The 25,265-nt window shown below is 40.1% G+C and overlaps 1 protein-coding gene across 1 annotated transcript in view; it reads right to left on the reverse strand.

Annotated features, from left to right (window-relative positions):
• enpp1 (ectonucleotide pyrophosphatase/phosphodiesterase 1) overlaps positions 1-23,667 on the reverse strand; it is a 31,959-nt gene extending 8,292 nt beyond the window's left edge. The window contains exons 1-16 of the mRNA XM_034076042.2: positions 23,413-23,667; positions 19,428-19,500; positions 16,050-16,116; positions 14,133-14,230; positions 13,980-14,059; positions 12,368-12,487; positions 10,015-10,124; positions 9,717-9,782; positions 9,559-9,631; positions 8,687-8,795; positions 7,107-7,238; positions 6,958-6,989; positions 6,693-6,820; positions 4,718-4,787; positions 1,975-2,062; positions 527-708 (exon numbers count right to left, since the gene is read on the reverse strand). Of these exons, the coding sequence (XP_033931933.1) occupies positions 527-708; positions 1,975-2,062; positions 4,718-4,787; positions 6,693-6,820; positions 6,958-6,989; positions 7,107-7,238; positions 8,687-8,795; positions 9,559-9,631; positions 9,717-9,782; positions 10,015-10,124; positions 12,368-12,487; positions 13,980-14,059; positions 14,133-14,230; positions 16,050-16,116; positions 19,428-19,500; positions 23,413-23,577 (1,593 nt within the window). The 5' untranslated portion in view covers positions 23,578-23,667. The remainder of the gene's footprint in view (positions 1-526; positions 709-1,974; positions 2,063-4,717; positions 4,788-6,692; positions 6,821-6,957; positions 6,990-7,106; positions 7,239-8,686; positions 8,796-9,558; positions 9,632-9,716; positions 9,783-10,014; positions 10,125-12,367; positions 12,488-13,979; positions 14,060-14,132; positions 14,231-16,049; positions 16,117-19,427; positions 19,501-23,412) is intronic.
• Between the last annotated feature and the right edge of the window lie 1,598 nt (positions 23,668-25,265).

The raw sequence follows: 25,265 nt of genomic DNA on the forward strand, positions 1-25,265 counted from the left end.
ATCCAAGTTAACAATTCCACAGTCATGTAGGCTGTATCGGCACTCTGGGTTTTGAGCTAAATGCTAACGTCAGCTAACATGCTCAGAAATACATTTCTAACATGATGATGTTAAGAAGGCCATGTTAACCATATTCAATATCTTAGTTCAACACGTCAACATGCTAACATTTGCTAATTTGTAGGGATAGTTCAAAACCACTTTCATTTCCTATCCTATACCGAAATGATGAGTATCAGTTGATGCCGATACCAATCTGATATCCTCCTTTTCCCTCTCTTAAATACCCAAGCCTTAAATGATTCATTGGTATGAAAATGCATGAGGGAAAAGATGGACCTTTATAGGATCACCAAAGTCAGTGGCATTTATCCTCTGCGAACATGAATGTCTGCAACATATTGCCTGGTTATCCGTCCGATATTTCAACCATGACTAAAGTGGTGGACTAACCGACAGACAGACGATACCATGACCTCAAGAACTTGTTAGCACCTTATATATTAACTCTATGGTTCTCACGTACCGTGGCCGTGTCTTGGGACGCACAGGAGCACTGCAGGTCGGTGGGGGCGGGGTCAGAGGTCTCACAGGGGGTGTCGTGTGAGAGCTGCGCTGGGTGGACCAGCAGGTGGACGGGATGCTTCAGAAGGTGGTTCAGGCTGCCGTGAGTCCCGTTGTTCGGAGAGGGACGAATACCCAGGAGGTCTGAGGAGGAAGAGAAAAAGTGTAAATCTGTATCACACAGACTGGATGTAACACAGCAGGGTCACAACTGGTATATATTGAAATAAGAAAATACATGTTTTTTAACTATTATTTAGTTAATTCAGCCATCAATACGGACAGTCAAAACACATCTTATACAATGAGGTACCATACAGAAGGACTCAGTGACATCCCTATAATGTAACATAAGGGTGACACAGGTTTTAAAGTACTGTATTTAAGCAAAAAAGTTTTTGACAAATGTAATCTACCGGTATATAAAAGGCGTTTTTATTCAACATACAAATCTTTCATCGATTTTTAAACAAAAAAAAACTACAGTGCTGATGAGCATGAGTATACAATAGGAACGTATTAACCAAACAAATAATAATTTAAAAATTCCTGCCCAGCAAGTTACACATATTGAATTCTACCTGACAGGCTGGTGCCTCGCAGTGAAAGAGTGAACAGTGTGTGATGTAGTTAAGCTGCACCTAATAATAAAGCTTTCACCGGGTCTGGAATGCATTAAAACGGCCCCAAGCTTTCATGGGATTGTCTCCTACCTGAAGTTTTAAGCAGGAGTAAGTAAGTCACAGTCCATATTTAAATCACATTGCTCCGACCATAACTTGGAAGTAGAGAGGTGAAAACTGTCTGTGAATAATATGTGCTATTGGATAGATTCTGTTGATTTGCTGTGTATGGATCTTCTTGACCCAGAGTACCATACTTCCTTTAATAGTGAGCAGATTTAATTTTCCACTGCAATACTAATGTCATGCATGTCTTAAACAAGTGTCTATCACAGCCAAGCCAGGTGGGGGTCGTTATCTGTTTGTTTAAGTTCCCTTTTCCCCGAAATGTGCTTGATGTAGCTGCTCATTATTTACTTCCTCTAAATTCGGTTGAGAAGTGCACCCGTTTCCTCTGAGCTGTGTCACACTGTGTTACTGCATCTTTTACAATGGACCTGCTGAGTAAAGTAAACTAAGAGAAATGAAATCTACAGGAGCCGGGTTCTGCACTTTCAACAGGTTAAATATAATACTTATTTAGACCTCTTAAAAAAGAAGAATGGAATCAAATACAGAATGTTTTCACGGTCATTTCAACATGATCTCAAAATGTTAAGTTTGTCAAACTTTAGTCAAGAAATTCAATAAGCATATGTCCCAAAATATAAAATAACTCTTTTAAAAACTAATAAAGTAATGCGACAGTATAGCTGCAGTTCAGGAGAGTTAAATAAAGGACACTTACCACACATGAGGTTATACAACTCAATGTTTTCAAAGGGGGGCACAACAGCGTTTTCTTTGAATCCTGGACCGTAGCCAATGAAGATCGCCTGGATAAAATAGATACACGTTAATATAATGACGTTTGGGAAGGGGGATGAAGATCGTACCAGATGTCAAGTCATCGTGACTGCGCAAGAACATTTACCAGCAATCAACGCATTGATGAACTCTTCGACCGACACCCCAATGTTGAGCAAGACACTTTCTGTAAACGCTGAACCGCACCAACAGTTAGAATTACGGTGGGAACAAAAACGCCGTTTATTAGTGTTGCCTTAAAGAATCAGGCTTCGAGTTGGGCTTTTTGACTTTCAATGCATTTAAATGGGTTTTTATCCTCACGTGCATGTACAGTAAAAGGTGGAAAACATGACTCAACGTTGCAACTTCTTATTTGAAGTAAAGCATTATTTGTTTGGTTTACAGTTATGTTTGACTGTTTTTACGGATATTAATTCACCAACATTAATGAAAATATACAAGAAACTATACCTTGGAGCTTGCTAACATTACTTTTACATAAAATGGTGTGGAGAGTTACAAATTCACTGGAAACTTATTTTGAAAAACACAGAATTTTAGGCTATATTTATGATCTTACACGTACATATTTATGTTGTATATATAGATTTTGTTTGTTTGTCTTTATGTCCACATAGTTGCAGCTCGTGCTCTAAAGTGCCTACAGTTTCTTTGTGTAGACCACATGGTTGGTGTGTACTGAGTGAATATACGATATTCCCCCCTTAATAAATGTGTATGACCTTGCCATTATGTTTTGGTGAGAATAATGAAAAAAGGAAATAACAATTCTTCAGATGTTTCAGAGGAAGCAGCAAACTGACTGACTATGATGATTTTCTTTAGTACAACAGTGAGTAGAGTGCTACAGATGCTGGTTTAGGCAAAAGCCTTTTTTTCTTACATTAGGTGTTATACAGCTATTTTTGATGTTATCGTGTCTTGTGCTCGGTTACCTTTGTTGTGGTCCGTTGAAGCCGTTTAATAAAAAAATGATGCATGTTTTAACTATTAAAAGTTTTAAGTATTGAAGAAGAGACATTTTAACAGGAAGTTAACCTAAATTACATTGAAGACATACAACTGCAACGAAAGTACAGTAACAAAAGCAATGTAATATCCTTTTCAGGTTCACAGAACACAAATTGGGTTATTTACATAATATGTTTACATGATTTTGTTGTGCAATAAAACAACCAGAGAAGCGATCTGCAAGGAAACATTGCACACCGTGGTCCCATCTCGATGTGTTCGTACTATAATACGATGGCTACACGACGGCATTCACGTAGTCGTGTTGCCTTCCTAAGACAATCGGGCAGCTTCTTGTTTCCTTCGTATTGTCTTCGTGAGGCGAAAAATGCCCGATGCCACCGATGATCAGACGAAGATGACACGATTTGACAAGATGCCCTCACGAGTGCCTTACGAAGGGCAAAATGGACACACGAATTCAACACGAAAATGAACCTTCGAACGGTCTTTCTGCAAGATTTTGCCACCGCTCACAAAGTTGCTGCCGGAGCCTAAGAAACTCCACCGGCGGTCATACGATGGCTTAGATGCCCTCACGAAAGGTCCGATGTTGCTACGATCAGAGCCGAATTTGAACATTTCCTTTATCGTGTGTCCATCTGGTGTCCATTTCGGGACAGTGTGAATATTTGAAATGGACTGATGCTTTGAATTGACCTTACATAACCTTACAAATGAATCCTAGATATTTAAATTCTAGGAAAGACATCGTTTGTGTGGGGTTTGTGGATATTTGAAGGTGAGTAAACTCTATTTGTGGAATATGTGACTTTTCACAACTCACAGCGGTCTATTGGACAAGTCATCAACTTTGTAAGCTAATTTTACAACTAGTCACACAATTAAATTAATTAAACACGAGGCACAGAATGAGCAGGTGGGGAGCAACTTTTGACGACATGGCGTCATCACTGTGCTCAAGTTTTAGAGATCCACAGTACTGTTGCGTTTGTATCTTAGCCATTTTCCTTGAGTTTGATTTACAGAAATAAAACATCACATACAGAGCTGTAACTTGCATTGAGACCCAAACATTAACTGCTTACAAAAGCGGCCAATTTATGAACTACTCACTTTTACAACATCCTGAAAATGTTAAGCGCTCAATCCTTTTGAATATGGTATTTTTGGAGAAATACATATCGTTTTGAAAGCTGTCTGTCATGTACTTAATATTACATTAGATGTATAGTGTGCTTTGAAAAGGGACTCAAAGTCACTTTACAGATAGATAACAATCTTAAATAAATTGTAAAAATAACACAACCAAATGCATACAATGAATTAAAAATGAAAAGCAGATCTGAAGAGGAGAGTTTTGATTTTGATTGATTTATATGAAGACAGATTTTGTCCAATCACAGATTTGTTTGGGGACGTAACTACTACTTCTTCCTCTAATCTAACTCGAAAGTAAGCGGACACTAATTGTTGATAAAATTATATTCACACTCTTTAATGTATCTCTGTTTTCGGGAGGCCATTAGGATTTTCCCGTAACCCTTCAGTCGTTATCAGGCCCCCGACTTCTTTTCTCTCTCAATGTGTCAATGAGTTATCACACTTCCTGTTTAAAAGAAACCTAAACAGGATACCGTGTTAAACATTTATCTAGTGTACCATCACACATCGTTCTTTCCTCTGACCTGCATGTTGGTGAAGATGTTGTCTGAGCCGTGGAATCCACCGGAGCAGTACTTCAGCTCCTTGCGATTACTGTCAAGACAGAGTAAAAATAACCACAATGAGGGGAATTAAGGATGGAAGTCATGCGAAAGAAACAGTTTTCATCTGACTTTCAATCTCAAACCCAGGGTCAGGCAAGTTCACAGTAAGTCTACATTCCCTTAAGAGTGATTTACTGCACACTGCAACTACATTAAAGCTTACATTCTTCAGCCTGAAACAATTTCCCGTGATTACATGGTTGCCTTCCTTCAAAGAAGTTGTACAGCTTCTCTCGAGCATACCAAGCCTTATTCATTAAATGGCTGCTAACACAGATTACTTTAAGTGCTTTCACTTCTGTGTGGCCAAAATAAACATTTGTATTTATCACCAGACATTCACTTTGGTTTGACTGAACTATAATTTACACACAGTAAGACTGGCCAACACCAATCACTGTAAGATCTCTAGTATATTCCGCTGCGTAGAAACTACATCTTAATTATTCTCTATCCGTGGAATTGCTATTGTGACTGTCATCACCGGAAAACATGTGGTACTCTGGTTATATACGGTCAACATTTGAGAACCTTTTAGTCTATAATCAAACCAACGGAAGACATTTTCAGGTTATAATTTGTTTTCTAACTTTGTCCTTACATTTCGAGATTAAATGGGCAATGCAGATGGGTTTATAACGCTGCTGCACTTCCAATTCTCCACTCAATTCAAATCATGGAACACAAAATAAACACTTAGTTCAAATAATTTGCTTCACTATAATTCAATTACCGTACTTTTCGGACTATAAAGCGCACCTGCGTATAAGCCGCAGCAGCTAAATTGTCCGTCTGTCTTGCTCTCGTTCTGTCTCTCGGTTCCACTTTTACTTTGGCGCGCTACCTGTCTCACTCTTTTCCGGCCTCCAGCTTTTCCTGCTGGAGCCCCCGCTGCTTAAAGGTGGCGGGCGCGGACCGGTCATAGAGCCCATAGGGTTAAAGGTGGTTAATGTTACCTGTAAAATCCATAGATTTAGGAGGTTCCCTAGTGGCCGTTAGCTGTACAAAAATGGGGAAAAAAGTCGCGGCTTATAGTCCGAAAAGTACGGTAATTGCTTTTTGCCACAGTTTGATCAGAGGAAAATCCCAAAAGTGGCTAATTTAGTTTTCTTTTTCAGTGCAGTAATTTGTTTTTAGAAAGTAGTAAAGTAATAGTTTTTTTATAAGCTGGATCAGTCATTTTATGCCAAAGTTAGCAGTTTGAAGTTTGTCTTTTATCGATCGTTTAAAAGTGAAAGAAGGCAACCAGTCTGCATCGTACAAAACAATCTAAGACTAAATGGATCATTTATATAAATAATGTTAACCACCACTAACCTTCTTCCTCTCTAGAGAGATTGCTCGTGGCTAAAACATGCTTTTCCAGGCTGTGAGTAGGCGAAAATACACAATTGTTGTTTGTAGAGATTGGTGTGGCTGTTTCATTTAAAACTTGTTGATACAACTTGTGCAACATCAATGTTTATCTCCCTTATCTAACTGGCCTCCTGCCAGGCGTTAGATCACACGCTCAGCTTGCATGAAGGAGGGCTGCACGAAGCATTGTTGAGATTTTGGAGCTGCGTGACTAAATGTTCTTTCCTAATTCTAGGTTTGAGGAGACTTTGACGTCCTAAGCGTGTAACTTTGGGTCAAACAGGTTTTACATATCAACAAGCTCATAAAAGGTCAAGATAACAGTTTGAATCTCAAACTAAGTGTTTAGTGGTTTAAAAAACATTGGAGTTTGATTGCCAGGGTGTTTAATTCAAATGTAAAGTTGGGTTTATCAATGCCTTGTTTACGTTTTCTCCCCAACACAGCTGCTCTCAATAAGTGGTTCTTCATCAAGCTTCTGACCTCCCTTCTCAACACAGTTTAATGACCTCAATCAGTGGCCTGATCGGAGACCTACAGCGCAGCCTGCCACCCTTGCTCCATGTAGAGGTGTCCTCTCTCGATGCGTGCGTTTTTGGCAAAGTGCATCCTCTTGGGGAGGTTTTCTTTGAGGAAGGGCCTCATTGGCTGGTCATCGGTCCTGCACTTCAGAACAGACACGGCAGAGGAGAATCAGCACGCAGCGCTGGGAGAATGGCTTTGTTTGACGTGAAACCAAGCATGCAGATAATCTTTCATTCTTCATATCAACACAAAAGTCACATTTGGAATACTTGGCATACCGACAGGTTCGTCATCACGCTCTCATAGTCGACTGAGGAGAGAAGCAGAGGACAAGGTCAGCGACATTACGCACAAACAAACGGACACTGAGTGATACGGAGAGGCGGGGAACAAGGGGATTGTTTGGGTGTTTTCAGCAGGAACTCACAGATAAGGAAATCCTCTGGCAGGCGCGTGGGTCTGATGCGAGCAGCAGGGCCTTGGATGACAGAAAAGTCCTCTGTATTGTCCAGGTAGTTTGACACATAGAATGCCTTTTCACACGAAGCCTCCTCCATTCCTGAAACAAAGGGAAATATCAATCTGTCTTCAGTTTTTGTTTATAAAATGTAAAGATGGGTGTTTGAATTATTGACGAATGTAGCTGTGATTGCATGGAAGTTTGTGCGCTGTTAGACATTTGAAGATTTATGTTTGTGTGACATATGAACAACATGTTCTCTGGTCCTTGACGGATCACTCGCTCAGCTCGCTAACATGAAGATCTTCTCTTTGAAATGGTGTCTTTGATGAAGATAGCTGGGCAGCCACAGTGACTCCCACACATTGATCTCTAATATACCTAATTGCAAGACTGAACAGATGGTTTCCAGATGCAAAGGAACATTCTCGCCATAAAACATATTGCTGAGAGTTTTTCCCAGTTTTCTCCCAGATTACAGACTCATTGTTCTTCAGATTTCTTCCAAACATGGAGCTGGATTTTCTCCTTTAACAGATAAAGTGTCAATAAGCCTCTAAAGCCCAGCTCAGTGGCACACAGGCTCTAAAACGATGGGACAGTTAAACGGCACAGATTAAGGAGGGATGGTGTGAAGCTGACCGTTGAGCGGCCCAGACCAAGCAAGGAGGCAGAGGCAGAACGTCCAAAAATATAACCCGACGTGGGCATTTATTAAAAACATGGGCACAAAGTTCACAGCCTCAATCAATCCTGCTGTTCCCTTTGTCCACATCCTGCAGCCACAAGGATCTCACACACACCCAGCCCCCTCAACAGACAGAGAAACCAAGCCTAAATACACACACTCCAATCAGCATAACCAGACACAGGTGAGGGGGGAGGAGACAACACAGGACACCAGGTGCACACCGTCATCAGCCACAGACAACATATACTGTGCAATCACGCTAATAAAGTGCCCTATTACCCGGCCTGAAGCCGTCAGTCCATAGTGACGAAGTTCCCTTCATCACTATGGACCACGTTTATCGGTAAAATGTATTATCTCTTCGATTTACACACGGCATCTATTGCACGTCTGTCCGTCCTGGAGAGGGATCCCTCCTCTGTTGCTCTCCCTGAGGTTTCTCCCATGTTCCCTTTAAACTGTAGGTTTTCTCTGGAAGTGTTTCCTTGTACGATGTGAGGGTCTAAGGACAGAGGGTCTAAGGACAGAGGATCTAAGGACAGAGGATCTAAGGACAGAGGGTGTCGTATTCCTCATACTGATATTCTGAACAATCTGTGCTGTTGTATTTGCTGTAAAGTGTCTCTACTGTAGGCTATTTTTATTATATGTACAGCACTTTGGCTGGACCAAAAATCGTTTATAAATGTGCTATATAAATAAAACTTGATTTGATCTGTAAGCAGATGCACAGCTTTCAATAAAAGATAAAAAAAAGGACTAAAAACTTGATTTCCTCTGAATTGCTTTAAATTCTCAATCACACTGTCCAGTTTAACGGTGGTGTGAATGACACGGCGCTGTGTAGTTCTCTCACCGTGGTCTGACACGATTATAATGTTGGCACAGTGGTGCAGGTTTTTCTGTAACAGGCCGTCCATCATCAGCCCCACAATCCTGTCCACATTTTTCAAGGCCTGAACAACCTGAAGGGAAACAAAACAAAAAGCTTTAGTTAACGTGTAGTTAAGTGTGGACACTTCAAGGACAACTTGATTCAGCAAAGAAATGATTAACAATAATGGCTACAATGAAGCTGTCAGCATGGGCTTTATTAAATGGAGTTTAGTTAAACATCTGTAATGGAAAATGTGTTCATTATTTTTACTGACAAGGTTACATTTTAGATAATAATTATAATTTTAAACCCAATATTTTACATATTATTCATATGATTTTTTACAGATTACACAATAGGTTAGACTTAGTTTTAATTGTTAGATACTATACGTTATATGCACGTGGAACTATTTAATAGCTTAATCTATAATTTCAAAAGAAGAACATTAATTAGCAATCATTCTGATAATAAATGTAACGAATGTTTCAAGCAGAAATGCCAGCAAATTGTCGAAATTGCAACCTCTAAAATACTTTATTATACAACAAGCCATTTTAAAATTTTCTGACTCTTTTTTGACTAATCAATAATGTATTGCACCCCTAGTCAAACAGCTCCAAAACCCCAAGCATTTTTGTTTCAGAGCTTTCGACCGATCTCATGGTATTCTTCAGTGGGTGGAGTCTTTCCACCACCCTTCCCTCACATGTACAACAAGACCATCACATGACCCAGGATCCCCCAGGGGTCGAGAACAAAGTTCCTCATTATTTGCACTGGTCTGTTCTTTTTTTAGGTAATCAGCAACCAGCTTATATTTTAAGGTTTATTTTTAGTGACAGACTAACCTCGCTGCTCCCTGGCCCGTATCGATGTCCAGCCGAGTCAGGCTCATCCAGATACAAAGTGTAGAAGTCAGGTCTGAAAGCAGTAAGCCAGCAGGTCAGTGTGATGCTCTGTGTTCCCTCACAACATGTTTTGAATGATATAAAAGAGAAAGTAATACCTGTCCCCTTCAGGTAAACTGAGCCATTCAAACAGTGTTGACACTCTCTGCTCGAATGTAATTCTCCTGGGTAGAAAATGCATTAATTCAGCCCCATAATATACCATTAACTTTCTTCATTAATTCAGCCCCATAATATACCATTAATGTTCTTAATTAATTCAGCCCCATAATATACCATTAATGTCCTTCATTAATTCAGCCCCATAATATACCATTAACGTTCTTCATTAATTCAGCCCCATAATATACCATTAACGTTCTTCATTAATTCAAAAGAATATCATGTAACTCTTACTTATCATAGGACTTGTACAAGTTTGGGTAGGTGCCATTTATTTTTACATCTGAGCCAGGCCAGAAGAAGGTGCCTGCTTTTAACTTCTGACGCATGGCAGTGATCCAGACCTGAGAGGAGAGGGGAGGCAAGGAGAGGAGGAGAGGAGGAGAAGGGAGGCAAGGAGAGGAGGAGAGGGGAGGCAAGGAGAGGAGGAGAAGGGAGGCAAGGAGAGGAGGAGAAGGGAGGCAAGGAGAGGAGGAGAAGGGAGGCAAGGAGAGGAGGAGAGTTTTTGGGAGGCGAGGAGAGGAAATAGGAAAGGTGAGAAGAGGTAAGGAATGGAATGGAGACACAAGAAAAATAGAAGATAAAAACAAAGAAAGAAAAGTACATAAAAAGAAGAATGAAAAAAGGGGATTAGAGGAGAAGAAAGTAGATGTAGTATAGACATAGTACAAAACACATGAGATAAGGAAAATATAAAAGGTGGAGTTGAAAGAAGAGGAGATCAGGGCATGGAAAAAGATGAGAGGAAATTAAGAGAAGTAAGTAGATGAGAGAGGATGAAAGGAAAGGAAATAATGAAATTAGGGGAGAGGAGACGTGAGAGAGAGAGAGAAAAGGAGAGCGGGGAGAAGAGGAAACAGAAGGAGAGGAAAGGAGGCGAAAGGTGAGAGAAGGAGACAAAATGAGAGTGTCATCTAGATTCATTTTGACACACGAAGGCCCCGGCCACACGAGGACAAAAACGGTCGTTTGCGTTACTGTTTAGTGTCATATAGACCGTTCGGCCACACGAAGACGACCGAATACGGCACCAAACGACTGCGGAAACGATAACGGGTCCCAAGGTGGATAGAAATGCATACGCAACGCTCTGGGGGGTCCAACGGCTCCGTGTGTACGCCCTATACGATCATTTTCTGATAATGATGAGGCAATAGCCCCGCATCTCCCCACCTCTGCTGCTCACCCCCGCGTCAAAGTAAACTGCACACTGAATTCAAATTATTTATCTTTCTCTCGATATGGACATAAACGCGAGTGAAGTCTAATCTGACAGGACGGAGACACCTCTCAAACTACCTAAACTAGTTATAAATATGTTTATTTTTACTGTCGGCCGGGTCACTCATTACTGGATCAGCTGCTGCATGAGACAGACACTGACGCTGTCCGAAGAGGGGGAGGAAAAAGAGAGGCTCCATATATTTTATTATTATATTATATAGATTCGTTATTCATTTGTTTTAAAGCTCAATAAATAACAAAGAAGACCTTTGACCGGCACTTTTATCATTTTGTCCGGAAGATTTAAACTTTAATACACGTTGACTGGCTAAAAACTCTGCCCGGTTCCCTCGGCCCCCACCACGGAGAATAAACAGAAGGGCAACCATGACAACCATGCTTCTTCGTTGCTTTTGTGGATGAAGTTACAGCGCCACGTACAGGCTCCTGCATATGTACTGCAGCTTCTCCGGCGGTTGGAGCTAAACGGAGCTGTCTCGTGTGGACAGACACTATCCGGTGGCGTGTGGACGGAAGCTTTTTTGCGAATGCGTTTGCGTTAATCCTATGCGTTTAGCCGTTTTCGTCCTCGTGTGGCCGGGACCTAAGCTGTATTAGACTCATTCATTAATATCAGTATCTCACAGCAGCAGGGTTTAGTCCGTTAGGGTGAAAGTGTAATCCCTCACAGCCCAGACGACTGATGGACATCTAACTGCATGTTCTTCATGTTAAATCATTACCTATTACACTGATGTGCAGCTGGACATTCTGTTATAGTAGTGCAGCAGGCTTGTAAGCATGTTCTGGCCGATGCTCTAAAATGAGATTGGCTCATTACAATATGATTTATTCCAGGAGTCATCGTTAATGTATTTCCCCTTCGCTCCTGGAAAGTGATACGGCTGCTGCAAGGTGCTTTTTCACGAGGAGCAGCCTGTCACACTGTTAAGGAACGAGATTTAAGAGACGTGCGTTTTCAACAGGAACCACAAACAAGCTGAACTCACATCCTTAAATCAGATGTCATCTCGTATCTCGTCAAGGAGCTCATTACAGGGCAGCTGATTCTGAGCAAACGACAGGCTGTTCGGAAAACACAATGATTCATACTTCTCAAAAGACATGTGCTGATGCTCGATCTGTTTCTGGATTTCCCAAAAGTCAGGGCGTGTTCACTTTCACATGTTACAGAACAGTGTCTGACTCAGACTATGTGAGAAGGAAATTACAAAAGCTCAGAGCTGTCCTGCACTCAAGGAAAACGAAATCTCCTCACATGGTTGTTTTTAGATCCCAGTCTTTACTGAAAAATGAATTTACACCGTTGTACACAATATCATGGTTGCTGAGATTCACTTACTGGCTCTCCTTGGTACCATTTTGGGTTGAGTTTCTCGTCAGTTTTCAAGCTGAAGAAAGCATCCAGTTTCACATCGTACATCTTGTTGTCCACTATCCCATGGGACTCGGGATAAAGACCCTGCAGGTGAAACATACAGTCAGGGTGAGCTGTTTGGAGGATGTGGCTGAAGGGGTTTTCATGACCTTTTGTGGTTTTTCTTTCTAACTTAAATATTACTGGTCACCAAAGCAGTTTATTTTAATTACAGGGTCTGTAAATAAAAGAGGTGAAGGCCACTCTGTAAGCCGCTCTCCTGCTGCTGCTCCTCTCAACAAGCACATGTAAGACATTAAGCCTCCATGGTAACTCTATACGTCTGTGAAGAGACACTGTATTTGTATTCATTTAAAATAAATCAAAACTCCCAAAAAACGTACACAGCTTCTGTGTGCTTTTCGTTGCTTTTATTAACATTTGAATTTACATTGTAAGCGGCCGCGGGGGGAGAGCTTTAGAGAGCTCTCTCCTGAAAGACTGAGAGGCTCTGATAACCTCAGCTCAGTGAGGTAAAGGCACACCTTTATATGATCATTATAGTTATAAAAAAATAAGAGAATAGGTGAAAAACAGGTATAAAATACTGACAGTACAAAACATTTGTTATTAATAAACAAGAATACAGTTTGAAAGGAGTGATTTGTAAAATATCCATAAAGAAAGTCTTCCCAGGGGTGCATGCCCCCTAGAGGAGGTGAGGTCCCCCCCCCACTTAAATCATGTTCAAATGGATAGGAAACTAAATACAGTTGCACACATCTTGTGTCAATATATTTCTGTGTTGGTGGTCATGCCACAACCGTGCACGCGCAAATCATAGTGAGTGTCTGTATTTGGGGGGGGGGGCGCCAACTAAAATCTTGCCTAGGGCGGCAAATTGGTCAGGGCCGGCCCTGCCAACAGCAGTGATAGAAAGTAAGTTAGGAGATTTGCTTTGATGCATTTCTCAAAGGGAAACTTGTTACTAGGAATTTCTTTGGTTCATATTTTCTTTACTATTGGTTTACAAACAGTTTGACCCTTTACAAATAAACAGTGTTCACTCTGGATCTCTTATCTATGAGTCGTTAGTAAACTTCTCCAAACTTCTCAGATGGTTTCGTTTAAATAATTGTTTAAGATTCACGGATATAAAACTCATAACGTTTTTGAATGAGCTGCACCGTACAAAGACTTTTGGATATTAGAAATACAAAATATCAATCTAATAATGTAATATATAATCATATAAATTAAAAAAGGATATCTCTGATACTTAGCTTTGAGTACAATTAAACATGCTTCCGTTTTGGACGGAGATGGGATAAATAAATGTACTTTGGTATCCTATTCAAGTACAATTTTAGGGCACTTGTAATTAACTTGAGTATTTTGACGCTTATATATTTGTGCTTTTACCCGAGTATGACATGTAGGACTCGGACTTGTATCAGCGTATTTCCTCACTGTAGTATTGTTGTTTTGTTTACTTCTTTCACCACTTGTTTGAATGCATTACTTTTATGAATTATTCTACTACCACTGAGAAAACAATCTATCCAATAAATGATCCTGTGGACCAGGAGGGACTCACAGTCACGATGCTGTAGTGGTTGGGGAAGGTCTTTGTGGGATAAACAGGCCTCATGTAGGGAGGTGTCGTCCCGCTGTTTCCTGCAACAGAAGGATGCAGTCACACAATGCAGAGTGAACCATGAAGCGCTGTGCAGTCCACATGGTGACTTACGTAACTTGTTGATGACAGGAAGGTGGCTGCCGTGATCTTTCAGGTACTCTGCCCTGAACCCGTCCAAGGACAACAGGATGAGAGGAGGCCGGGAGAAGCTGCGTGGGAAGACAGAGAGGACGTAAGATGCTAAATGGGTTTGTGAAGGGGAAATGGAATAATTACTCAGCAGGAGACAAGTGTATCCTTTGGCAGCAGCAATGCTGTACAGTAGGTCTGTGTGGAGGGAGTACAATGAAGCTCTTTGACTGAGCAAGAGGAGAAAAGAGAGAGAAATCACAGAGCGAATAGCAGAACAGGAAGAGAAAGGTGACTCAAGAGTTGATAAATCAAAGACTAAACGACTTCTGTTGGTCTGTATCCTTTGTTCCTTTGTCAGAATCAGAATCCCTTTATTAGTCCCGCAGAGGGGACATTCGCATCGTTACAGCAGGAAAGAGCCACAGACAGCTTAACAGCATTTATTTTATTATTGGAATAAGTTACAGATTATTCCGTCATTACTTGTGTTTAGTTTACAGATATTAAAGGGGCCTTACTACGCTGTTTTGCTTTTCCATTTCCTGTAGTGGGTTATATAAGTGTTTGTAAAATGTGGTCTGCAATGGCTATAATCCCTCCAGAGGGAGTTTCTCTCAAAAACAAGGAATAATTAATGGCATATATGAATAAATGTTGTAATAAAAATAAAGCAAATAAATTGGAGAAACTGAAGAAAAGAAAAACACAAAAAATGACATGGAAAAAATACGTAATTTAAAAATATAGATTATTAAACACTTAAATAATTGAATTTAAATTGAAAATTGAAAATGTAGTGATAAAATGATAATTTAATTGTTTTAAGTTTTAATCAGAAATTGGCTTACTAATTTCCATTTTCTTGACCACTTAAAAACGTTGCCATGCAATCAGCTCTTACCAGAAGCGCTTCCTCTTCTCGTGTAAAGTCTAAACCACACATTAAAATGAAAGTGTGGTTTGCCAACAGAAACAAACAAACCCAAGAGAATAAGGGACTCTCATTTTAAAAATACAGACAACATTCATTTGTTATTGAATTGAAGTTATTTCCAAAGCGAAAATAGCTTCATTTGGAGACACAGGTTTTTAATTTTCCATGCTCTGTCTGGGGGTTACTCCCTTTCCAAAGCAGAAACACACACACGTGACCACACACACTCATGCACGCACACTAACACCTCTCATCAACACACGCCTGGTTACTCAAAGACATTAGTTCCTATAGAGACCGATACTTTTTTCCGCAAATTCAACACAATCATAAAAATCAAGAATGATGTGTTTGGGTTATTAACACATAAACAAACTGTAACTGACAGTGACTGAAAAGCCTTCCTATCTTTCTGTGGCCACAGTTCAGTTTCCACTACAGAACTGCCAACTGGGAACAAAACACTGCCTTCAGGAAAACTGTAGGAGTTCCAGCTGAGAAACTTCATTCTCAGCACCAAAACATGCAGAAAGATTACATTACATTTAACTGACGCTTTTATCCAAAGCGACTTACAATAAGTACATTCGACCAGGAAGACACAACCTTGAAGAAAACGGAGTCATATAAGTACATCAGGTTTCATAGAGCCAATCATTTCAAGTGCTACTCAACTGGCTTTAGATAAGCCAGTCCTTTATTAGTATATAAGTGCTCTGTTAGCAGTTCTTTGTTAGTAATTCTATCGCTCGAAGTGGAGTCGAAAGAGATTAGTGTTCAGTCTGCGCCGGAAGATGTGCAGGCTATCTGCTGTCCTGATGTCAATGGGGAGCTCATATCGTAGAGAGGACAGGAGGAGCCACTGTTACTCAAACTAGGCCATCTGAAATTTGAGGTTTTGTTTTCTATTGAATTCACATCAGTTCTCTCATTACAGCAACAGAACAAGAGTGTATCGTTACCCAGGGGGACACTTTGGCTCTTGGACGCCTTGTTCCAGGGGGGTGGACAGCCAGAACTCATTTTCAGCTGGAAAAGAGGAATGATGTCAGCAAAAGAAAGCATGTTTCAAAATGCATACAGTATATTATGTCCGACACAGTAAAAGAAAACACTTATTCCAATAATCACCAGACACCAATAATAAGAATATATAACTACTGAATGATAGCTGCGCAAAGACACCCATTTTGTAAGCACCTGGAAACTACTTTGACTTCTTAAATATATAGTTGTACCATTTAATATTCATGACTGAATATGGCAATATTATATAACAATCCCTTGCAAAGGCAAACAATCTCTTCATGAACAATGTTATTTTTCTACGGATGCTTACTGTGCCCGGCTTGTTCACAGAGTGTGTGAGGTTTACGTCTATTTTATTAGTTAAAAAGCCGTTGTTATCGTATATATGTTTTTTTACCCATAATGTGCTTCTGCCTTAACTCCACATATTACATGAGTGTGTTGTTCCTCTTTCAAGATAACTAACATCCCTTCATTCAATCATCTAATCAGTTTCATCTCATCCACCATGACACCATGCGTGGGTGTGGTTTAAGTCATTTGGAGAGACATTTAACCAACTGAAGCAAACAAGAAGAAGCTGTGAAAAATACTGTACACAGGTGAGCATAACCAGAGGAAGTGAAAGTGGAAGTGAAAGTGCAGAAATGTTGCATTATCATTCCCTTTGTCCTTCTTTCAGTCTTTCCAAAGTGTTTGGGAGCTAGCGGAGAGCACCACTTCGTGAACCACATGAATATGTTGTATAAAGCACAAATGGAGAACAGCAGAGACTCCATGAACAAAGCAAACGCTTCATCAACAAAAACTGTTATCAGATGTTGTGCTGGACAGGATATGTTCTCCTCGTGTACCATAGAAAACATCTGGACTTTGTTGTCATGGAAACAAAACAGAGAGGAAACACTTTTCTTTTTCTGAAAGAGATGTGATCATTCAATTAATGACCAAACGAAATGTATAACATTTGAGGTCACACATGCTCATGCAACGATAGATATTTCAGCCATAGACAATCTTACAACATTTAACAAGGGAACTCATGCAACCACAACATGTACAGTTACGTTTACAAAAAAGATGTGATGACCACAGAGGAAAATGCTGAGCCAAGAGTCCCATACATACAAGGCCGGAAGAAGTGTGTCTCATTTTGGTTTTGCAATACAATGTGATTTAAAGGTGGGGTAGGTAAGTTTGAGAAACCGGCTCGAGATACACTTTTTGTTATATTCCATGGAATGCTCTTAACATCCCGATAGCAATAAATATCTGAAGTGCTTTGACAAAAAATCCATAAAAAAATGTCATCTGTAGAAGCCGTAATACTGTAAAAGGTACAAGTGGCCTACCTGCCTGTCAGCCTTTCATCGGGGCACAAACTTATCTCGTGCCCTCATTGGTCATGTGCGCGTTCGTGTGTGTTGCAGGAGGGGCTCTGTAAGGAAGATGCAGATTTTCTCCGGTTGTGTATTTTCAAATTCTAGCGATCTCGAGCCGGTTTCTCAAACGTACCTACCCCACCTTTAAGTTAATCCTCAAGAGTTTGTCAAGCCCTTGTAAATCAAACCTAGGAGAAATCCAACGTATCCTCTTTTGTTTACTCCAGAGCATTTGGAAACAATTGAACTTGCTGAAGGGCATTCCCACGGACATGGAGACTCTGAGCAGGAAACCTTTGGCCAACTCGTTCACCTTTCAGGCAACTGTCCTCCCGAAACAATCTGTCAAGTGTGCTGCTGTTGACTGGACACATGACAGAGGAGTCTTAGCATGTCGGTGAGAAAGCCCCGCCCCGCCCCGCCCCCCCCCCCTCATGAGTCTCGAGGCCAGCGCTGTGGTTTGGACCGTGATGCTCTGCCTCAGAAGACAAGTTTCTGCGGTCTGTAATCTACGGGAAAACCCGGCTCTCAGCACTTCATACTACATCCCAGAAGAAGTGGAGTCCTGGGTTATTTTTATTTCTTTTAATCTGTTTCCAAAGGCCTTACCAAGCAGCATTACAGAAGATGTAAAGCATCCAACAAAGCTGCATGTACAAATTAAATAAAGTGAGTGCAAAGATGTATTCTTCTCATATGGCTTTCATGTAAACTGGGTGGGCAATATAAGTTAAAAGAAAATGCCACAGCAGAGAGAGCACCCCGCCCAGGGCTGGGGACTCACAGTCACCACGGCTGCCCTGAAATGGAAGAGGAGTGTTTTGGCACAGCGGTTTGCAACAAAGAGCATACTGACGCCTCTGCCCACGTCTAACCAGAGGGAATCTACGGCGTCAGAAAACATGCCAACCTCCAGTGCACATTCCTGTCTCACTTAAATGTGTGTTTACGACGTGTTTGGTAACAGCAGGCGAAAAGGTTGGATCGCACCACCCTGACAGACAAATATCCTTCTCTGTCTGTGTCTGGCTGGTGCGTAACCTGAGCCTTAGAGTTTCTGAGGCGCCGACAGTGCTTCAAAATATAGCTTGAGATGGTTATTTCTGTCTGTTTGCAGCCAGCGTATCTTCATCCCGTCTCTGCGTTGTATAGCCCATAGTTCACAGTAAGCTCATTCAGAAAGTACAATATGACATCAGGGATATTTACATGAGTGAAAGTATAGCAGATCTGACATTTTGGTCTGAAATCGAGTAGCATTTTAAAAAAAAGGAATACATTGGCATTGGTTCAACTGTGCGTTTCCCATTTCCTCGAAAAAGTGCACATATTTTTCAAATCAAAAACCATATTTGTAGCTTTTAGTGACTGTTTCCTATTATGTTGATGTCATATGCTTTTGTCTTGAAAAAACAAAGATGATCCCAATGGAAAAGTGTATTTTAGTTTCCCCCTGATCAGATCCAGTTTCATTTTGCTTTGTTTATCATCCCTTCCGGAAATTCCTTCTCTGTCAACAACAGACTTTTAAAAATACAGAGCTCCACAATAGTATCCAAAACAACTGGGGATTAAACACAACTAAATGTAAGTTACACAATGCCTTCAAAATGATACAGGGGACATTCATTTAGAGAACTTGACTTCAAAACATAGTGTCTTAATGTGATCATTTCCTTTAAAATGTAGAAGCTGCAATGTTTTTTTCTTGTTTTGTTGTAGTAAAGAATAGCTCTCTTTAGTATTTCCAACCAAACATATTTTTGTGTGTCCTTGAGATCCACAAAAAAGGTGAATTGTTTCTTAACTTGTAAGCACATTCGCTTAACCATTCCATGTTTATGGAAACCTCGATGGCTTGCAGTTCCTCAACTTAGCTTTTACTGAAACCGCATTCAACAACACGGAGAAACGGTCATCATCGCCTACCTTTGGCATCACTGCTCTTCCTCAGAGACAACGCCACGGCCAGGATGACCACCAGTAAGCACAGCAGCAGAACCTTCAATACAGAGAACACATGTCAGGATGTTTGGTGACCTTACTGAAGAGTACAGGTCATAAATCACATGACGGAGGATGTTTAGATTGACCTCCTCTTGGTTTTGGTGAGTGGAAGGTAAAAGAGGTAAAAAACAACACATTCAAACACCCTGTATTGAATAATGATCAACAATATTTTTCAAATTATTTGCTATTTTTACAGCGATGACTGACCACCATTTTACCCGATGGCTTTTGGCTAAAATAAACTCAATGCAGGTGAAAACACATTATTATGAATAATGCTGTGGCTAGAGTTGCCCTGGTTAAAAGCTTCTGGAATCGTAGACACGCTCTCGTGTCAGCTACATGCCTTGTGACCAGAATATAAAAACACACTTTAACCATCTTCTGGCCCCGCGAGGGAAGCCATAAATCAGGACGTTGTGAAGAATTATAAACAAAAACAGAGTGATTTGTTATCCACGCTAGCAGTGTTGGCTCTAGAAATGGAAGTTGCTTGTTGGGTCCACCACTGTCTGGTCCTGACTGAAATATCTCAACAAATGTTGCACAGACTGCTATGAAATGTGTACTGACACTCATTTTCTCCATAGGATGACTCCTGCTGACCCTCCTCTCAATGAGCCAGACAATTTGGTCTTTACGCTAAATGGGTACACAACTATTGGACAGATTGCCATGCGATTTATGCGAGATATTATTGTGTCTTTGTGCTAGATTTTGATCTTTTTTAGAAAAATGTTTTTGTCCTCGAGATCCATCAAGTCATTTCATTTTCTTTTTGACAAAATACCAAAAAGCTAATGTGATTCCAATCATTGTATTGCTCAGCATCCCCATGTTAGCATTGGCATTATGAGCAGCTTAGCATGCTGACATTAGCATTTAGCTCAAAGCACCACTGAAGCTGTCAACCTTTAGTCTTATCTTTAGTTTATTTGTCCAGTCTTTGATTCATTTATAGCTGTATTTGTTTTTCTTTGAGGCTCTTCAATCTTTATACAAAATGGGATAAAGGTCTTGCAGTGCTGAGGGAAGGTGGGCTGTTATTTATTTATGTAACCCTGCCCAGTGTAACTCTATCATCTCCGCCCTCCCTCATACACCGTCTCCAACTGTCCAAATGTTGGTCTTGGCCGTCTGTAATTGAAAACTCAAAAGGAGAGTGTCGGCAAAGCTGCTTTTGTGTCAGCTGCTCGGCTCATATCTGCCCAGAGTTGGATAGGGAGAGGCGTTTGTGATAAGAGGGGCATTTCAAAGTAGTGTAAACCGGTTTATTAAGATAGTAGATTTAGATAGTTGGTAATTACACCAGTCTTATCAACGCTGCTTATTTTGAAGCCCTGCAACACCCCCGACACGCCTGTAGTGAGTGTTGTGTAATTAGTGTCTAAAAGCACGTTTTTAACAGAAGTACCCAGCCAGTTGTAAACATCTCTTTCATCCTGTACTGTGAATCAGTGGATTAAATGTTTTGGCTTGTGTTGTGTGATATCTTAAAATGTAAATGTCAATATAAAAAAATAACAAAATGTCCTTGGTCTGAGTCTTTATCCCTTTAACCATCTAGTGACCTCTCAGATTGATCTAGGGGCCGGACAGCTGGGGGCTACTCTCAGAACAATACCTGTTGCTGCGTCACATGACATTGCCCTTCTCTCATCTCACTCTTCACAAAGCTAAGAACTTACTTGGCAAAAAAAACGATTGCATTATTTATTTTCTTAGAGAACCTTTTCTCACGGTAGTAATAACATGTTAATCTTATCTAATTGTATTTCAATGTCACGGGGATCATTCAAGTCAAGTGTTTTTAAGTGTATTGATCTTTTCTGTCCTTATCTTATCACCTCTGTCGAAATATATCTGTTTTCCTTGAAAAGCGTTTAAAAATGTGAAGGGGGGGGAATATAAATCCCCTTATTTCCAAAGCAGCCAAACTTTATCTGTTTTGTTTTAAACTGAAATAAAGCTATAATAAAAAACATACATGGAAGAGAAGCTCAATTGTAAGACAATGGTTTACATTTAAAACCAATATGTGCACTGTGTGTAAAACCCTCTAAATCAACACTACATAATACATTTGAATGCTGCACTCATGCCATTTAATTGAATCATTCTTAAAACTGTACTAGTGCGTAGTAAAAGCAGGATTGGGGGAATCATCACCCATGAGTAATCCATTTTGTGTAATTCACACACACAAGCATTCCTAGACGCCGGGTATGAAAATATGCTGCCATGTCTGGTGTGCACTTGTTTTCTCCAGCTACTGTATCGGTGAATGGAGTGGGAGAAAGAGAAGGAACCTGGATTAGACGTGGTCTCTGTGGGCTGTAAAAGTAAACAGTCTGTCTGGTGGAAACAAACTTGGCTGACACAGAAATACACAACTACCCTCACTTTTGTCGACCCAGTAAAATACCTGAAAAGACTTTTGGGAGTCAAAATCAAACTGCAAAAAGTCCACATTAGGACACAAGTTTAAAAAATGTCCCTTTAAGTCTGAAAACTATTTTGAAATGCTCATATCAAGATGTTGCAATCATCCTGCAACAAGACCTTAAATGGCACTTCAGTGTAACTATATCACAATCACCCACAGCTGTACAGAGGCGGATGTATGACAGGACGGAGTATATTATTGTCAAGACTCAGCCACATGTGTATTTAATTAAACCAGGCAGACAGCAGCTACAAACACTGGGTTTAGTTGCTTTGCTAGTAAAATGTTTCAAAGGTGTGTTTACTGTCAGATGATTATTGACTGTCGGTTATATTTCAGTGATGAGGTAGATTATAAAGCAGCATACAGCAATACACTTAAAATATGGCCTTTTTATATTAAAGTATGTTATTATTTTAGCGTAAAAGCATTTTGTTTCCAGACCAAAGCTACATAAAGGCAGTATCTTAAACATAAAGTTACGTTAGTCTTTGCAATTCCTTCAATTATGGTTTAGTCTTCAAGTAAATCCCCAAATGTATTCCAGATTTAGATTCTCTGTATAATTTGTGTGGTGTGTCTCAATGCCTTAAGGAGCTGTGGACGATAAAGGCTGCTGTTGTTTCTGAGGCTTTTCCTCTCTGACAAGAATACAATTCTTGGTAAGACAAACAAAATAGTCAGACTAATGTCCAAGCAGGTTCCATTCCTGGTTATAAGATATATAAAGATTTGACTTTCAGCTGATTTTAATATAAAAGCAGCAGTTTCAGTGTATCGGTAAAACAGTTTCTTGATCTTGGATGATATCAAATAGAATATGTTTAGGGTTTTGAACTGATGCTTGCACAAAAAGCGGTTTGAGACTACAGTAAAACCTTGTGCTCTAAAATATGGAAAGCCATTTTTCATTGTGTTGGCCTTTTATAAACTAAACGATAAAGCAATAAATCAATAGATTAGTTGACCATTCAAATAATTATTATACATCCAGACTATCTGTAAAAGTTCCGTACATTCCTTTCTCTAATTTAATTGATTTATTTTCTCTTTTGGATCACAATCAGCCCTGTGGACTTTAACGTCTGGTCCTGCTCAATAGCCAACTCTCCACCTGCAGAGACTTTCCTGGCCACTGTCCTTTTGCACTGAAGTGTAAACATTTACACATTCGTAATGGCCGTTTTGGGACCTAAAGTACCTATATTGATCCATCTGAAACAGTGGATTACATTTTATTTTGGAGTCTATATAAAGTGTAATGAGTAGCACAAAGATGCACTGTACTATTGTCGAAATAAAAAAGTTTCAATGTTATTTTAAGCACTTTTTGAAAACATCCAATGTAAAGACAGTGTGAAAGTAAATCAAATTTGCATTCAGTTATTGTTTGAAGTGTAGAGTACGAGAAGAGTAAGTCAGACATGGAAGTAGGCAGGTTAACTCTTTTGAACGTACCCCAGAAATAACTTTACAGTGGTAATTCCTCTCCCTTCTCCGTTCATTGTTTCTCCCTTGACTCTCCAGCTCTGGTGCCCCAGTCAAAGAGACAGCATGCTCGGCGAAGCGGTCCTCTCTTTTGGTTACCTCCATGCTGCTGATCGCGCAAACTGCAGTGTACATGGCGGGCAGAGCTTCACCCTGGTGGAGGAGGTAATGCTGCTGTTTTGTGGGATATGACCCCTCTCTCCTGAAGTGGAGTACGAGCACCGCCTTGTTTCTTGACGTCTGCCAAGTTTACAAAGCAGCATGTGATTGATCGAGGGTTGGAGGCTGTGGTTCTGATTAAAGGAAGCAGGGCTGACCACAGCAGACGGTTGTTTTGGCTCAAGTGTCATTTTCCAGCGAGGTCTGTTCACTGGTAAAGCTGATAAATACATTTGAAGCCTTTTTATATAAGCTGTCCACCATGTCAATAAGTGTATCTTTTTGTAGTGTATTGGTCTTTTGTAGAGGTTTTTCATTGCCAGCTAAAATCTTGCCTAGGGCAGCAAATTGGTCAGAACCGGTCCACGTGTCATCCCCACAGCACCCCCCATTTGAAACATGTCTCCACGGCTATGCTGATGCCTGGCAGCTTCTAGAAAATAACTGTTATAAATGCAAAAACATAGATAAACTTCTTAAAGATATATAGATTTGTATACGCTACTCAAATTTCACGTCTAATTTCTTAGCAGTGGCTTGAGTCAAACAGCTGTTGAGGAACTCCTTTAAAAACGTCCTGTGAAATGAATGAGCGCTGCTGCCGCCATCATGTGGCAGAAACGGAGCGTTGCGCTGCCATTACAGTTTGACAGTTTGTCAAGAAAATACGAATAAAACCCAATCTGAGATGGCTCTGATGTTTACATTTTAACTGTTGGAATTTACAGATTTAACCGTATAAGTCTTCAACAGAGAATGTTCACAGTAGGATAAGCGTTTTGGCTGGTTTCACAGTGACAGTTATAACAAATGCTAGGGCTAAAGTTGAAGCCAGCTTAGCTCAACAAGAGTGGTATCTATCTTCTTATCAAACTCTGTGACAAAAAGGTTAAAAGGTTTTCTCCTAAGTGCCTGTCAATTTTTTAAATCAGTCTTAGTATAAAACAGTTATAAAACATGACCACTGACAGGCGAGCACATAATGCTGGGGAACAGAAACTCTGCTTGCCACCTTTTCTTTTGTTAGCCTGACGAACTTTCCCCAGAACCAAAAACATTTAGGAAATGTTATCAACAATGCTATATAACTACCACATAATAACATTCTAAACCGTCTCCTATTGTATTGAATATCGTGCTTTTTACTTCACTACATGTAATGGTAGCTGTGGTGGCTCCTTACTATTTTTGCACTAGTCATAGGCTACTCTGAAGAATAAGATTAATACAAAAATATTAGGTATGAACATGTTATCACTAATAATTCAGAACTATACATGTGATTCTGTAACTGGTCATCTTTCATCTAGCACTACTTTTTTGATGTTACTTTTGTGATTTTTCTATGATTTTTGAGTAGGCCTGGAACTTCACTTGTAATAGAGCATTTAAGTATTGTATCTGAATACTTATATTTTGTATGTATCTATTCAATCATCTGCATCAATCAGAAAAAATGCATTATTGTAAAAGATAGCCTTCCGGTTAATTCACACATTTAAAATCTGTTCATTTGGTATAAAGTAGTATAAAAGTATACTGTCTAAAAGCCTCCACAAGATGGTGCTGCAACACCTTTAAAGTAACACTAGAGTTCCTTCCCTGTAGTAGAAATAATTATATAACACTTCTCCTGATCCCTGACAGCTTTAACACAGACATAT

The sequence above is a fragment of the Pseudochaenichthys georgianus genome, chromosome 24 (genome assembly GCF_902827115.2).
Source record: "Pseudochaenichthys georgianus chromosome 24, fPseGeo1.2, whole genome shotgun sequence".
NCBI lineage: Eukaryota > Metazoa > Chordata > Actinopteri > Perciformes > Channichthyidae > Pseudochaenichthys > Pseudochaenichthys georgianus.